Source organism: Pleurodeles waltl, chromosome 4_2 (assembly GCF_031143425.1).
Source record: "Pleurodeles waltl isolate 20211129_DDA chromosome 4_2, aPleWal1.hap1.20221129, whole genome shotgun sequence".
Lineage (NCBI taxonomy): Eukaryota > Metazoa > Chordata > Amphibia > Caudata > Salamandridae > Pleurodeles > Pleurodeles waltl.
In genome coordinates, this window is record NC_090443.1 from 399,596,052 (window position 1) to 399,613,606 (window position 17,555).

Here is a 17,555-nt window from a genome sequence, read left to right on the forward strand (position 1 = left end):
AAGGGGTTATCGGTTGTATATGGTTGAGCAGCGAGCTAGTGACAAGCTGTAGCATCTGCATTGGGATCAAGAAAGTATTTCATTTCAGTGGAGACCTTTGAAAAGGAAGGGCCTGTCACAGTGTTGTATCAGTCAGATATTGTGAGGCATTTTCTCCCAATCTTGGGGCAGTCAGTGATCAGTGGACAGTTTCTGTGGTGGATACTGTCAGTTACTGCTGTGTCTCTGGACTACAAGTACTGTTGTAATCCAGTGAGCTTGCTAGGTTCCTCCCTTTAGCGGCTTTCCAAAGACAACACAGTTTGCAGTCAAAGCTTGATGAGACTGGAGAGGGTTTAGAACTTAGGTACTGCAAGAACGTAGTTAATCTCAATAAACTCATTTTAAGAGCTACATTTATGAACGTGAAATGTATTTCAATTACAAATAGAAGAACAGGACAGCCAAATGTCATAGCACATAGAAAACTAAAAGAATGCAGCCTCCATGAACACTTGGGTGTACTCTAGCCAGTTGCCGTGGCCAAGGTGTCAGATACAAGAGTACAATATATCAAGTTGTCTGTTGTTTAAATTATATTTGCTATGGTTTCTGTGGCTGTGCACTCAGCTGAATAACTCAGTGAGTTTGTTCCCAGGTGGGTGATCATTTTAGAACAATAGAACAAAACTCTAAATGAACCACACATCAGCCCCCCGCAATTACAAGGGGCCTCACGCAAGTCTATGGCATAATTTAAGATGCCAATGGACCTGTTCATAGTCTTGGCGTCCATTTAACAGAGCTAGTCAGGGTCCAGTACCTATTACCCACATATTAGGATAATTGAAGGGGTAGCCAGTTGAAGTCTAAACCAATTTCAGAGGCACACCAATACAATGGCACTGTTTTTTCTGGAATTGGTCTAGCACCCAAAGGTCCTCCACTAGAAATGGGGGAAGGTAAGCAAAGTCTCAACAATCTGTATGTATCTTACAACTAGCTGTCATGATTTTCTGTTATTGAGTCACATGCTGAACAATCAGGATCAACAGATGGGTTGGTGAAAATGGGCTTCAAATAATGATATCTATGGAACAAGGCATGTCAGGTGTTTTTGTAGTGCCTGGGCCAAAAACGGTATGCAGAGCCGCAGATGTGACAAGCATCAGTTTCTAGGTTGAACAAATGTCCTCAGGAAAAGAGAAAGCATGGCAGATATGGTTTCTGGTGCCTAGGAATAAAAAGGGCAATCTTGCAGCACAAATGTGGGCCCTGACAAAGTGTAGGATCGAGGAAGTAAGTTTTCTCTAGCACCTCTAACTCTGTAAAGAACTGTAAATTCTAGCAGGTTTAATCAAATTGTTTCAGAATCAGTGCAATAATTCTTCCCCAAACTGACACTTTCCTAAGGCCAAGGGAAAGAGAAGAATCCTTTGGATCCTTCTTAGGCTAGAAAAAGGCAGAATCCGATTCTCAAAAAATCAAAAATAGCAAGGGACATCTCAAAGATAATGCGGGCTCACCACTCTTGCAGTTCTGAAATAATTTCTGCAGGCCCATCTCGATATAAAATATTTTTAGGTGGCTTCTGGCTGGTTGAGCTGCAAGGTCCTCATAGGACCTGGAAGGCCCACTTCCTAGAGATGACCTCCAGGCTGTCGTCAGCCACCTGCACCTTTCTCTCTTGATATGAAATATTTTAGGTGGCTTCTGGCTGGCAGAGCTGCAAGGTCCTCATAGGACCTGGAAGGCTCACGTTCTAGAGATTAGCTCTAGGCTGTAGTTAGCCAGCTGAACCTTTCTCTATTCTTCTGGTTAAGATTTGGAGCATAAATGTGGACCCTAACAAAGCGCGGGACCTAGGAAGTAAGTTCTCTGTAGAACCTCCTTCTGATAGCTTTGTACAGAACTGTAAATTCTACCAGGGTTATTAAAATTATTTCAGAATCAATGCAATAATTCTCCAGCAAATTAACACTTGCCTAAAACCAAGGCAAAGAGGAGAATCCTTTGGGTCCTTCTTGGGCTAGACAAAGGCATATTCTGATTCTCAAAACGTCAAAAAAATAGCAAGGGACATCTCAAAGATAATGTGGGCTCACCACTCTTGCAGTCTTGAAATAATTTTTGCAGGCCCTTCAACCATCTCAATATAAAATATTTTAGGTGGCTTCTGGCTGGGTGAGCTGCACTGTCCTCTAGGACCTGGAAGGCTCACTTCTTTGAGATGACCTCCAGGCTGTAGTCAGCCAGTTGCACCTTTCTCTCTTGATATAAAATATTTTAGGTGGCTTCTGACTGACTAAGCTGCAAGGTCCTCTTAGAACCTGGAAGGCTCACTTCCTAGAGATGACCTCCAGGCTGTAGTTAGCCTGCTGCACCTTTCTCTATTCTTCTGGTTAGGATTTGCTCCTCTTCACACAACATGGAGTACAGCTTCCTTTATGTAGAGTAGATCACAGCAGAGGGCTGCTCTAATTATTAGTCCTGTTTCTTAAGTAAGATGAAGCACCAAACCAATGGTTGTTCCTGAGCTTGGACCTTTCAGCAGGTGGTAGTAATAAAATATGGCATGTACGGTGGAGCTACAGCTTATATATGTTTTTTTCCAGAGAGGCGTGGATGAATTTTGCCTTGTCAGATGGAGATCATTAGATAAGATGGGAGTTATTGATGATGGGTACTGTGCCAGGTGAAAGTTACTGATGAAGCATGACCAGTAAAATAGGTGACTGATGAATTATTCAGTGTCAGATAGGGCTGATTGACAATATGTGCCAGGGGAAACATCCGAAACAAAGGCTCCGGAACAACGATTATGTTGTTAACGCAAACAGAACCACGCTTCTGTTAACAACGACTCTCTTTTTCTCTGCCTTAAACACGCATGTGCTGAACAACGCACATGTGTGGTTAAGGCAAAGAAAAAGGGAGAGTGCATCAGGAGAGGACGCGGTCAGGTAAGTGGGGCTGGGATAGGGTTGGTGGTAGTTTTTAGGGGTGGGGAAGGTTGGGTTATTTTTTTTTAAGGGGCGGGGGTGGGGGTTGGGGTAATTTTGTTTTTAGGGGCGATGTAGTTTTGATAGGAGTGGGGGTAGATTTATTTTTGGGGCTGGGGTGTGTTGTTTTTAGGGTGGGTGGGGGGCCGGGGAAGGTTTTAGGGTTCAGGGTGGGTGGGGTATTGGGTAGTTTTCTTTTTAGGGGTGGGGTGGGGGGTTGCGGTAGTTTTGTTTGCGGGGTGGAGGGTCAGGGTAGTTTTGTTTTTAGGGGTGGGGGTCAGTTTCATTTTGGTTTCAGGGGTGGGGTGGGGGGGTCGGAGTAGGTTTTTTTTAGGGGTAGGATTGGGGTCGGAGTAGTTTTTTTAGGGGTGGGATGGGGGTCAGAGTAGTTTTGATTTTAGCGTGGGTGGGGGGTGGTTGTTTTTAGGGCTGATAGGGGGGCGGGGAAGGTTTTAGGGCTCAGGGTGGGTGGGGGTTGGTGGGGTACTTTTGTTATTAGCGGCAGGGGTGGTGGGGTCGGTTAGTGTTTTAGGGTGGGTGGGGGGGTCGGGTAGTTTTGTTTTTAAGGCGGGGATGGCATGCTACAACCATGCATGCCCTTCCACATATGCCTTTACTAGGCATGCCTTTACAATGAAAAATCGATGTAAAGGCATGCGTGGTAAAGGCATTCGTGGTAATAACGCGGTTGTTATTCCCACAACGTTGTTTAGGCATGCATGGTCGGCGCATGCGTTGTTCCATCATACAACCTGTGACAAAGGTGGCTATTTCTGAAGCATTTCACTTAAGTCAGGGTATTGATGCAGATGGAGGTCTTGAGAAGTTATCGCCCACGGGAAGGAGATTATTGAAGAGGCTGCCATTAGCAAGAGTTTGCCTAGGACTGTCACATTTAGGCGTAAGTCTTCCCTTCAAATGTTTTTACACCTTTGGAGACCTTTTGACTTTGACTAGCGGCAAAGCCCTCTCAATGTTTGCCCCATTAAGTTTCGTTTCTGATAATATGATTGTTACTGTTTTCATTCTCTTCCTCCATCCCCCCCAGCACTCAGGAAAAGACAATTTTTAGTTTGAGAGCTTAATACAATAAAAAATAAAAAAAGAAAGAGAGAAATACAGCCTACCCCAGAGTAGGGGGTCAATAAAGAAGTGTGTCTTGTCAGATGGAGGTCACAGATGAGTTATGGTCTGTCAGAATATGTCATTGAGGATATGTGTTCTCTCAGATGCAGTTATCAGTGGGATATTGCCTGTTGGATGTTGTTTTAAGATGTGTGAGATGTCAGAGGAGCTACTGATCAGGTATAGCTAGTCAGATGGCATTATGTGTGAAGCTTATCATGGGCGTACCTTAGTCGGTGAGATTCAGGGGATGAGAATCTCACATTTGCCTACTAAACAACTGGGAAAACCCAATGCACGTGTAGCAGACCCCATTCTGGGCTCCTAGACTCAACTGCCAAGCCAAGAATGCATTTATTTGGGGGGGGGGGGGGTTGTCACACCCCAAACACCCTCCTGAAGCTACACCTCCTCATAACTTGCCAGATGGAGCTACTTAATGTTGATTTATTAGGCACCACATGCGGCTTGTATGCCACTTAATAGTGCTTCATAAAGGAAAGAAGGATAGCAGGATAGAGAAAAAGGGTGTCTGTGGAAAAAAAAGGTGATGTAGGTCCTGTCTGATAGCATTAATACTGAGGTATTGGTCATTAGTTGAAATGTCTGAAAAGTTATGGTTCGTAAGAAAGGGATTTAGTGATGGTATGCCCTGTCAGAGGTGATTTTGAAAGTATATTGCTTGTCTGAGAAAGGCCAATGATAAGATGTCGTCTCTCATTAGGGATTTACTGGTCAAGTTTGGCCATTAAGATTGGAAGGTGGGCTAACAATAAGGTATTTCCTGCCTGAAGGGGAGGTATTGATGAAGTGTAGCCTGTGAGATGAGGGTAATTAATGAAGTACAGCCGTTTTGAGATTTAATGCCACCCATCAGAGGAGAGCTAGCAATGAGATAGACCCTGTCGCGTGAAGATTGTTTTTTTAGGTTTCACCTGAAAAAGGGGTTATAGGTGAATTAGGCCTTGTCAGGCGGCCATTTTTAACAGGGCGTGGCCTGCCAAAGAAGGCTATTGTCAGATGGAAAGTCGTGATTGGTGTGATATGACCTGTTCAGTCTGGTCATTGATATGGTGTGTCCTGCCATTATTTATTTGTTTATTTCTTTATATATTTTCAATTATTATACTGTTGCGCTATGGCTCATCAAGGAGAGGTTATTAGTGATGCATGGCTCCTCAGTTGGTAATTGACAAGGTATAGACCCTGAGCATTAAATAGGTATATCCTGTTCAGTGGTCTAATTAAAGAGCCATGGCTCATCAGATGAAATGTATTGATGATGTATTATAGGTTGGTGTTATTGCTAGAACATATTCTAACAGTGGTGGCAGTGGAAGATAAATTTCATGTCAAATGGGTGTTGCAATGTGGTGTGGCATGCTAGTTACTGCTTTTGATATGGTAGGTCAACTTACATATCTTGATGATGTTTAAATGAACAGTTTGGGGTTCGGACGGTGTAACAGATTGGGTATGTCCATTCAGAGGGATTTATTGATGAATTGTAGCCTGTCCAGTGGTGTTATTGATGAGGACTGTCAATGATGCATTGCCTGTCAGAGTGGTTATAATGAGGGATGATGTGGTGTTATTGAGGAGGTATGACTTCTTCAAGGTTGGTCTCTTGTTGACATTGTGCGACAAATGTCAGCTGTAAAACCACACAAGTCTCAATCATTGTCCATCAAGAGCCCCAAAGACATCAATGAAGTCTATCTAGTTGACAATCAAGAGCCTCCTACAGATCACTCAAGTGTCACCCCCTGTCAAGAAGTTTATAAACAGCAATGAAGTGTCACATATTGACCATCAAAAGCCGCATACACATCATTGAAGTCTGACTGATTGACCATCAAGGGCCTCTTATACATCAAAAAAGTCTCATTCATTCCCCTGCAAGATCCTCATACACATTAATAAAGTCTCACTCATTGACTGCAAAGAGTCTTATACACATCAATGAAGTGTCACATTTTCACTGTCAAGATTCGTACACAAATTAATGAAGTCTTGCTCATTGACCATCTAGACCCTCTTCCACATCAATGAAGTATCATTCATTCACCATGAAGAGCCTCATTCATATCAATAAAATCTCACTCATTCACTGGCAAGATCCACACACACATCCATGATGTCTTATTGACCACCAGGAGTCTCACTCAGTAGTGCAGTTCTTTGTGGTCTTGTACCAGGATTATCCTGCAAGTCTGTGCTGCTTCTTTGACACTCTCTCCTCTACATGTCCCTCATACCTCTGTTTTTATTCCTGGTTCATAGTTGGCTCCCCTCGAAGTCCAATCAACAAGACCACTTTGACACTGATCAGTATCACCAGCTGCTTCATCGCCATGGCCTACGCCTCGCATACCGGCTGCCCACTCATCGTCAAGATCACATTGCACGTGCCTGAACACCTGATTGCTGATGGTAAGGTAACTCCATTGTGTAATGAATTTTATGCCGAGAACTGCATACAGCCTGAATGGAATTATTTTATTTTTGTCAAGTAAGAGGGAATCATAGATGGAAGATGGCAGGAAATGCCCTGTTATCCTACGAAGGTCTCACCATAGATTAATTCATTAAAAAAAATTCGCATCATACCTACTACAAAATTACACAACACAAAATATTTTAGAAAATTCAAGTTTTATATGCATAGATATCTGAGCAGCAGAAAGGGCACACTTTCCTGCAATTTTGACAACCTTTTCTAAGACAGGTTCACAAGCTACCTATCAAACATCCTATTGAACCCCTTCCTGTTTTTTAACTGTCAAACCAATCCTATTGGGCATTTGGAGTGATTATGCCCTGCCCAAATATTCCAAATTATATTGGATTATTATTTGCAAGGCCAGGTGTGGCTACTTTATGGAGAGGAAGGCTGGATCCAGAATTGACATCTGGTGCATCATCAAAGACCGGTGCTGTCTAGTCCAGTTGCAGTTGCTCATATTATAACCAAATGTAAATAGTTGAATGCATGGTTGTACTCTAACATACTATACTAGGTGCTTTTCCGCATTCATAACATAAATACTGCAGTGTATGCCAATGTCCTTAACATAAGAAACTTGATGCCGGCGATTGATATTTTCTCTGATGCATCACACCTCTGTGCTTCCTAGTAGCCTCAGTCCCAAACCCTGGTTCCTCTGCTCCACTTCTCTTATCCCTTCACACAGGTCGTCCAAGATCAAGCAGTCCTGCTTTTCAAACCTGATCTTAATTGCTGTATGCCCAGTGATCACAAGCAACAGGTTTCTGTGTGAGCCCTATGCCGCTCTGACTCCTCTGGCTCTGGAAAACCTTTTGACTTTTCCATTCCTGTTGACTTGGTGCTGCTCAGTAGCATCATTTACTACAACCTCTCGAAATTGTCCTAAAATCTGTTCCCAAACTATGGACAACTGTCTGTGACATTTTGACAGAGCAAACCAAAGGTTGAAATGTTTCGGAATATTGCTGTATTTCTGTCTGCTGCAAGCTAATGACACCTCATCATTTGGACTTCAGTCTCCCTTTGGTACTCTCTATAAACAGATTTTTCACTACTGTCTGCAGTTTGTGACATTCTGTAAGGAGAGACTAGACCTTGAATATACGTACCACGCTTGCTTGTGCAGTAGTAAAGAAAGTAGGTCATGTGTCTGCCCCTTTGAGTTTGTATCCACTAGGTATGGTTTCCTGTTCATAGGCATTTGAAAAGCACAATGTAATCTTTCTATTAGTGCCAAAGACCATTACCTAAATTGCAATACTGTCAGCAAAAGCTGCTGCTGGTTCATTTAAGCCCTTGATAAACTATGCAAAGCTTGTTCTTGTCCACAATGCACTGTCTTGTAAAAACCACCATTCGTGAATTCCATGTACAAACTGCAAAGCATAATTCTGAAGAGGTGCCAGCATCAAGACAGCTTGTAAGCACATTCTTGGCCCACTGCTTTATACAAACCGTCCTTTAGTGGAATTTATGAAAACCTAAAAAGCATAAATCTCTAGGGCCGTCTTTAAGTGGCTGCCATGCGCGATGAGCTCCAGCTATTGATGTGCACTGGTATGCACTCCACAGGCGGTACGCATGACTGCTATCTGTGCATGTGCCTAAGGATAGCATACAATTGCATTGTTCCACATTGGCATACCACAGATTCATGCTTCTCACTGACAGTAAGGAATGCCTGATATTCCATTGAGATCAGATGGTCACATCAATCTCAGATCTGTCTTCACCTCAAGCAAAATTCACTACTTCCTCCCATCCAGCCATTCCCACTTGTTCCACATCCGACTTAAAGAACTTGCTCACTAAGATTGAACATATAAATTCTGAGGGTAGATCTTTTAGGGTTCAAGTAGCCAAAACGTGGAACCCTTTTTGTCGATGTAATCTGCACTGAACATAACCATTTTAAATTCCGAAAGCCTTTAAAGAGCTGGTGTTTTCTTCTGTAGGCCACGGAGCTATCACAGAAGTTACAAAGCTCCTAATCTTATGGAAATTAAACAGCAGCACTAACCCTTCAGTAGGAGTCCGCTTACAAGTTCCTAGAATGGAAAGCAACATAACAGAAGCCTCCCAGCCTCCCTGGTGTCCCTTTGTGCCAGTTTAGTAAGTTTACTGTTTTAAAATCAATCAATTACAATAGATAATACAATTAAGTATTAAGACAATTATTAGAACGACACTATCACTGTACATAGGAACATCTGTTTCCTGATATGATATCACCATAAGGCATGTCCTTCAAACTGTAAAAAATTAAAAAGGGAAATTTATAATTTTTATGCAACGTCCAAGAGCCTTTATTAGTTTGTTAATAAAAGAGTCTGCTTGCAATGCAAAATAGCATTTACTAGCTTAATATGTAGATCTTATATTCGCTCCTTTGCATTCATCATGTAGATATTATTTCTTAGGTACAATAATTTCAGACATTTGCAGATTATGTGCTCTATGTCTCTTCCTTGTGCCCGCCTAGAAATGGCATCTGATTGCTGTGCTGGCTGAGACCTTCATTGGATTTTGAAATAAATTCTCAGTCAGCCCTTATGATTATTGTCTAAATCTAGTCAACATAAAGATAAAGATGTCCCAGGTTTTAGGTTAAAATCATTACCAGGTGGCTTGTCGTTCTTCAGTAGGATCACATTTCTACAATAGAGGCATGTGGTGAGCTTTTGTAGTGTCCAGACTATCCCTACATATTCCTCACCTCTTTGCAAGAAGAGTTGATTCCACTTGTATTAAAGATCTGGATCAACCACAGCAGTTCCTTCTCATCAAGCACAAGAGTGATAGAACTGCCCTATGTTCATGAAATGAAATGTGTCGTAATGCCATGCCCGGCTAAGGTAGATTAAAGGTAACTTAGCTATGTGGCGTGATGGTCAAATTGCTGGTGGTCTGGAATACCCACTGGCTCTTGGGGACACTGGCTTCCAGATGAGAACACTGCATGTTCAGCTACACTAGGTAGATATTCTTGGTTGTTGTCCATCAAAACCCGATAATAAGTGAGCTTCACCAAGGTCCATATTTACAAGCAGCCTGCGCTGCCGGTGTGTCACTTTTAGTGATGCACCTGCAGACCAGGCTGCTGACCCATATGTACAAGGCCACACAAAGCCACTCTGCGTGGCTTTTCATGGGGCGTAAATATGGAGTGAGGCAATGCAGCACAAGTCGCTACGTTACCGTACTTTGCGACAGGGAGGCATTTCCATGAGTGTTGTGTTTATGTTCCCACACAACATCCATGGATTTTGGCACATTCCCAGATTTTCAAGGTTTTGTAAACCTGGGAAAGAGTCAAAAGCCTAAGCCATCCCAAGGGTGGCATAAGAGTGTTGCAACGGGGAGAAATATCTTTATTTTTCCCCGTTTTTTCCTCTTTCTATGTGTGCTGCATTCTGCAGCACACATAGAAGCAGGAAAACACCTCAATTCATTGTTTTTGTACGGAAAGGTGTCCCTTCGTGTACAAAAACAATCATTCCCACAACGCAGGCACCCTTCCACCACCGTGTAAGGATGCCTGTGCTGGCGTATGGCAGCAATTTCTGTGCCACGGCAGGGGGAGAGGACAGGAATGCGCTGTATCTTGTAGACACAGCTCATTTCTGCCCTTTCCCGGTGGCGCAGGGCGGCGCAGCAAGGCCCTGATTTAAACGTTTTTTTGCGCTGCATTAGTGTCATGTCCACGCAAAAGCGGCGTAAACTTACAAAATACAATTGTATTTTGTAAGTTTGTGCCGCTTTTGCGTCAAAACATGACGCTAATGCGGTGCAAAAAAAAAGTATAAATCAGGGCCCAAGTGCCTTGCTGCGCCGCCAGGGCCAAATATGGCCCTCAGTTCGGTGTAATTGTGGATAATGCCTTAGTGTTGTGAGTGTATTATTTAAGAAGTTAATACTAATGGGACTGAAATAAATCTCAGCTGCACTCACATGACATTTTGAGGGCTGATAAAGCCCCCTTGAAATTAATTTTAATGTGAAGACTTAACATCTGGTGGATGCAAGTCTTTGTGCCACTTAGAATCCCTGGGATATCGCCAAGCTGCTCTTACCCTTTTGTTTTTATTCACACCTTGGTTGGAGAAAGCTTATTTTCTAGGTTGGATTTTTTCTCCAAGACTTTTATTAAATTAAAGGCACCCCTGATTCTGGATTAGGTCACTTTCAAGATCCCATATACATTGAAGTGTGACTTTCCTGTTTTTTCGGGAATCTTTTCCTGGCTTTGTTTTTGGCTTTCGAATAGTATGTTTTCGAACTTCCTCCTCTCCTGCCCCGATAAATCTATTTTCAGGTGCTCCATAAACAAATATCAGCCTTAAATAAGTCTGTGTTTTAGTGTATAGTTTGTAAAAGAACACCATGGCAGGAGTGGTTTTTTTGGTGTGATCTTGCTCTCTTTGTCATTGAGATGTTCTTAAATAGTTCTCATTCTAGTATTTATGCTGGCAACTGTATATTTGTAAAGGGCCAACATTCCCATTCTTTTCCTCCATGGTTAAATTGATCTCGAATGCCAACTTCACAATGAGATCTTCTCCTGATGGAAGATATTGCGGACTGGTCTACTTACTGAGGCAGCTTCCTTAGTACTTAGGATGACCATGCCCCAAAGCTGTAGTTGGATGTGAGCTACCCCACATATTTCACATGGGACTGCAGAACCTCCTGGCGAAGTGTCAGTAGGAGTGAAACCAAACACTATCATCCATCTTCAAATGTTTTAACAGAAAATACCAAGTTCAAAACTGCCACCAGTTCTTCAGACTTCATGCTAGTAGTTGCTCTTTTCAAGCTAATCTTTCATTATCACACAGGTCTTTTGTGATTAAAATAGCCACTACCTTGGCCTCCCCTGTCTCATTGGCTCCCAAGAGTAGATCCAGTCCTTCAACAGAGACGGACAAGGATTCTGATTTGATGTCACATCCATGCATCAGGCCAATCATTAATACCTGCTAGTGTTAAATAGTGATTCATGAGAATGCACTAAGCATCTTTCATAATTTAAGGAAATCTCCATTCCACTAAGAAGCCATTTTCGGTACCATTTATCTTTATGACTTGCAAGTAAAAATATTTTGTCAGTCACGCCGTGTGAGAGGTCTCTACTTTTTCCTAATCCTTAAATGTGATATCTAGGTAGTCTCTGGATATTTATGAAAAGTCCTAGAACTTACTTTCAATTTGTAGAATATAGTACTTATGGAAATGAACTGTAACATGTTTTTTTCGCTTGCATGGAATGAGGAGTACATCACCCCCTTTGCAATTGGTTTCTCTTTTAGGATACTCAGCCACGTAATGTATTTCTGTGGATATATTTATGGATATCTATTGATGGTAGCAGAGCAAAGGGATGATGGGTTATTTTAATAGATTACTCTTTGGGTAGATAGTATTTGAAAGCCAATAATTTTTAAATTGCCTTCTCACCTCTGATGCACCTGCACTAAGTTCACAACCAAATGTGTTCCCCACTCAGGAAGTCGCTTTATTCTTCTGGAGGGGAGTCAGTTGGATGCCAGCGACTGGCTCAACCCTGCCCAGGTGGTACTCTTCTCCCAGCTCAACTCCAGTGGGCCCTGGATGATGGACCTGTGCGCAAGACGCCTACTGGACCCCTGTGAGCATCAGTGCGACCCTGAAACTGGTAGGCAGCAACAACTTGAAGTGGCCAATGTCTTGATACCACTGTATGACTCTGTCTTTATGTCAATAGGATACTCTTGAAGCTTATGTTGATGTTGGACTCATCCTTTTCATCATGCCACCTGCAGGAGCTATTGTTGGGTGATACTGGAGCATTACATTTGATTAGCCTAATAGATGTTTGAAACAGAAAAAATATATCTCCTTTTTCTGTTTCGATGGAGCAAAACATTTTTAAACTATACCTCAATCACTCTTAGAAGAACACAGCATGGCTTTGTTGTCAGGATTTTACTATACTCTTCATTTTTTTGCCAGGTGTTTACCTCCATTTGTTTTCCTGTAAACACTGAAAAATGAACTTTTTTCAATGCAGTAATATAGTCATTTAATTGTTTATACATCATTACTGGACTCTTGGGGATTTGAATGCTCAGCTCGAAAACTTTTTGAGCCTTCTTGGCTAAGCTGGACCTTCAACCCATTGAGTCTGCTGGAAAGAATTATGTTGGTGCTGTCCTTTAATGCGCTCTGCTAATGATGAACCAGTGCCTTTTATCAGTGGCTTGAGAACTAGCAATTCTCTGTGATCTTAGCGTGAGGCTGAACGCAGACAAGAACAATACAGTATATGCTTTGCATAGTTCATAGTACATACACATCAGAGCTCGCTTAAGGATTAAACATGCATTGATGAGAATTTGGTGAAAACAGGGTGAAGATGATCAAGGTTATAGATTGTAAGGCCTTTTTATGTGTTTTCTTGAAGTTAAGATCCTTTGGTGCTAAAATCAGGCTTGGGTCCAACTCCTTCTTTCGTTCTCTCTATGGTACGGTATCAGCGAGAATAGAGGATTCGCTTGTCCATTTTGCAAGCACCTCAGTTCTGATCTAAAACACCTCGCTGTGATGAACACTTATCAAGCCCTGGTTTAACACTGAAGGCAAAGGAAGGGATTACGGGAATCCTTGGAAAATCAAAAGGACTTTTTGCTTCGTAAGTAATAGGCTGTTAGTCTCTGCACAGCTGGCTGGACTCGTGGCCAGGGTTCTCTTTATCCTATGACTAATCACATGCTCACAAAGAAATGCCGGAGATGCACACTCTCTATTCTAACTCTCTGTAGTAAGGAGCTTGCGAGAGATCAATGGCTTTGCTAATTCCCCTCTCTTAGCTAAGCCTCTACATTCCTGCTTCTCATGATAGCAATGCCAAAGGTACAAATTCACTAAAATTGCAAAGGTGGAGGAAAATACATTGAGCACCCTTTGAAATCCAATGAACAGTGTCGGGTGAATTTTATTTTTGTGAAACGCTAGGAGCAAAAAAATAATAGCTTGCAGTGGGTTGAATTTGATGGTTCGCTTGTGGTTTGAGAAGAGTGAAGATTGCTCAAACTCTATGAAATATGATTTTAGTGAGATTCCATTCTTTGAAACAAACTGGCAATAAAGGGGAAACTTTAATCCACAAGCAAAATGTCTATGTGGGTGGATGTTGCCTTGCACTGGGCTTTTTGTTTTTCATTTTGTTAGAATGTTGTGTCCACTATTGCCAATTACATCACAGGGTTGGTCCCTTCTCCAAACTTTATTTCCTTAATAGACTCCTGTCTGCAACTAAAGGGAAGTGAAATAAGCAGAAACTGCAGAATGTAAGCGCAGGATACATGGAGCCCTGTTTATTGTCTGTTTCTGTCTTTGAATTCATGCTCCCTAAGTCTAATGATAGCAAAAACAGTGCCAGGGACGTCAAAGAGCAAAATTGTGATGGCAGCTGTTATCACTGTCTACCTCTAGTTGACGTCCATGGACTACTTACCCTACTTTTCAAATTCTCATAACTCTGGAGCCATCCCAAGCTTTGATTCGTGGAGGGAGGTAATTTGCCTTCTTCTTAGCTGATTTGGAGGTTACTTGAATATTCATCCATCGCTCCAGAAAGGTGATGGGGTAGGTGAGCAAGTTCTGCAACACTCTATCAGAAAGGTTTTAACGTACTGTGTCAGTAAGATGGCTGACAGGCTGCATCATCAGCGTTGTTGGGGGAACAGGAAGACTGTTAAATCCACAGGCACACAGCCATCCCCAACTAGACACCCGTCTCCCACCTCCGTTCACAAGCGTACATACCAGACATGCAATTACAGAGCTGGAGCACGTGGTAAGATGCTTGCACTAGATTGGCGCCCTAGAAAAAGAAGACACCTTAAAGGGGATTAGTGACCCGGAAATAAAAGGAATCCTATGACAATGCATTCAGTTATGATGGGGAAGAACAATGGCGATGTGAGGTTTTTCTGGGTTTTCTCTTTTCTGTGTCCAAGACACAAGTAACAGTCGCAGAGACCATTTACAGGCAATCCTTCTTGCACATCAAGCATCTCTATAACAAAACATTTGACCTCCGTACCAAAGGTCAACTAGAGGGGTAGGTGCGTGAAAATGAGTGTACACATAGCTCCTTGGTCTCTGGTACTGGGGTAAAACCAGGTACAGCAATAATTTGAACATTTAGAATCTTTATTTTCTATTGCAGGTCACTGAGGATGTTCTCTCTCATGTTTTACTCACTATAATAATAAGGTCGATCGGTATTCATAATTCCTTCCTGTCTGCATCTCTCTCCATTTTTTATTTATTATGTGATTGTTCACTGCCTCCTTCCTTGACAGTGCGTTGGCATGCACAAATTCATAATTCAGTACAGGATGTATTTTTCTGACTGGTAATTTCTAATTTGGCTACTGAGTTGGCGTTCTTCCTTGACAGTTCCTTTCTCCTTTGTACACCCCCTCTCGGTCGGTGTTTGCTGTCTTATTTTCTTTGCTCAGAGTTCACCAAGCCTCCCTTCTTTCCCACAAAGTCACCCTCTTTGTCTATTCCAACCTCATTGCTCGAGCCCCCTTCCTTTGCTAGATCTTTCCCCTCGTCATCTGCCAGGCCCCACGCCTCTCTTCACTTTTGTATTCCACATCGCCTGTCCTTTTCTCATTGGTTCCTCGTGTTCTTCCTTCTACCCTCTTCAATTTTTCTCTCAATTTTTCATTTTCTTTTTGTTCTTTTTTTTGTTTTTTGCTTCTCATCCTAGCCTGTTTTTCCCATTCTGTATATTCTATGTGTTTTTTACAGTCTGTGTACCGGGAGGTGTAGTCGTGGTCTGTGTATGAGACTTTCACACAATACCTACCATTGTGAGGGTTTCCTATTATCAGTACCTCATGGGGATTGGCACAGTCGTCACGCGGTGAAGGTTTGCTACAGCTTGAGTATGGTGAAGGGTTGCTACAATTTATGTACCACCATGATTTTTCGTATGGAGCACAGCAGGCGTGGCCCGTCCTTTAGGGCGGAGGGGCCTCGCCCCCCCAACTGTTGCCCTTCATGAAGAGTGTCTGTCAGGCTGAACAAAGGTCAGCCTGACAGACACTCTTCATTTTCAGCTCAGACAGCCAGGAGTGAGACATGTGCGATTTGCGCAGACTCCTGACTGCCTGAGCTGAACTTTGATGGGCTGAGGAGGTCACAGCTCCTATGGGCGTGACCTCCTCAGCTCAGCAAAGGTGCCTCGAGGCCCTCCCCTGGGTGACGAGGAAAGCGTCACCCATTGACTTTGACCTGGGCGCTTCAGGTTTAAGCCCTGAAGCGCCCATGGCGGGTGTCAATCAGTGACACTTCATTACAGAGTGGGGTGGGGTCAGCAGTCTCACTGACCCCCATCCCACTCTGTGACGAGGCTGGGACTGCTGCCTTCTCTCATTAGCTGACCAAAGATCAGCCAATGAGGGAAGGCAGCAGTCCCAACTCTCCTGGGACCTCGAGGCTGAAGGTAAGTGTGTGATATTTTAAAATGAATGTTTGGTGCGTGCGTGCATGTTTGAATGTTATGAGTGTTGTTAATGGATGTGCGTGCATGTGAAAGAATGAATGTGTGTGTGATCTTTTAAAATGAACGTTTGGTGAGTGCGTGCATGTTTAAATGTTATGAGTGTTGTTAATGGATGTGCGTGCGTGCGTGTGTGTGTGAAAGAATGAGTGTTTATGAACTTTTAAAATGAATGTTTGGTGCGTGTGTGCATGTTTGAATGTTATGAGTGTTGTTAATGGATGTGCGTGCGTGCAAGTCTGTGTGTGAAAACATGAGTGTGAGTGTGTGTGTGTGTGTGCTTCCCGCCCACCTCCCTCCCTCCTAAAGCTGCCGGCCACCACTGGAGCACAGTTACTCTGATCTGTTTATGGTGAATGTTTGTCATAGTCCGTATAGTGTGAAGGTTTGCTTGCCACAATCTGTATGCAGAGATGGTTCACTGCCATCTAGTTTTTGTTATAATCCGTATACAGTGACGGCTGCAGCAACCTGCACACCGTGAAGATTTGGAGTAGTCTGTACATGGCGATGGTTTGCAACAATCTGTGTGCGATGGAGGTTTTTCACAACCGACCGCATATGGTGAACACTGGTGACAGTTTGTTTATGGGTGGGATGTGTCATAGTTTGTCTATGGCGACAGTTTGTAACAATTTGTATCTGACAAGAGTTTGTGCCATTTTGTGTGTTTATCCTGTCTACATATGTTGAGGGCTTGCCATTGAGTTTGGCTGTAGTTTGTTAGAGATGTGTTTAGCGGGGATTGATCACGATTTGTTGTGGACAGTGTGCCACTTTGTCTGACTTTCTGACATGCTCCTGTATCCTTCAGTACATTATATCCCTGGCTTATTTTTGTTCTTTCTTTTCCTTTCTCTTTTTTTTATTTTTTTTTAATTCTTATTTTGTTTCTATTTTGTTGTACATCTGTGAATGTTCAATATTTCACATCCATTGTGTGTCAAACAAATGTTTGAACTGAAAAACTTATTGGTTTCTTTTTTCCTTTGTTACTTATTGTATTAGACCTGGCATCCCTGGTGTGGTTTCCCCCTGCCTTTTTGCCTCTCCCTCCTGTATTTTTGACTGTGTGCCAGATTTTGTTTTTGCTGGTTTTGGTACTCTGGGCACTTTACCACTGCTGATCGGTGCTAAAGTGCAAGTGCTTCCAGTGTAAATTGTGATTATGATTGTTTATCTATGATTGGCATATTTGATTTACCAGTAAGTCTCTAGTATAGTGCCCCATGTGTGCCCAGGGCCTGAAAATCAAATGCTACTAGTGGGCATGCAGCATTGATTTTGCCACCCACATGAATAGCCTTGTAAACATGTCTCATACCTGCCCTGCCATTGCGGTGTCTGTGTGTGCAGTTTTCAACTGCCATGTTGACCTGGC

The 17,555-nt window shown here is 42.7% G+C and overlaps 1 protein-coding gene across 3 annotated transcripts in view; it reads left to right on the plus strand.

Moving 5' to 3' along the window:
- Positions 1-17,555, plus strand: part of ASTN1 (astrotactin 1) — a 536,836-nt gene that overhangs the window by 291,560 nt on the left and 227,721 nt on the right. For all 3 annotated transcript variants that reach the window (XM_069231561.1, XM_069231562.1, XM_069231563.1), the window contains 2 exons: positions 6,390-6,539; positions 12,122-12,289. In XM_069231561.1, coding sequence (XP_069087662.1) covers positions 6,390-6,539; positions 12,122-12,289 — 318 coding nt within the window. The remainder of the gene's footprint in view (positions 1-6,389; positions 6,540-12,121; positions 12,290-17,555) is intronic.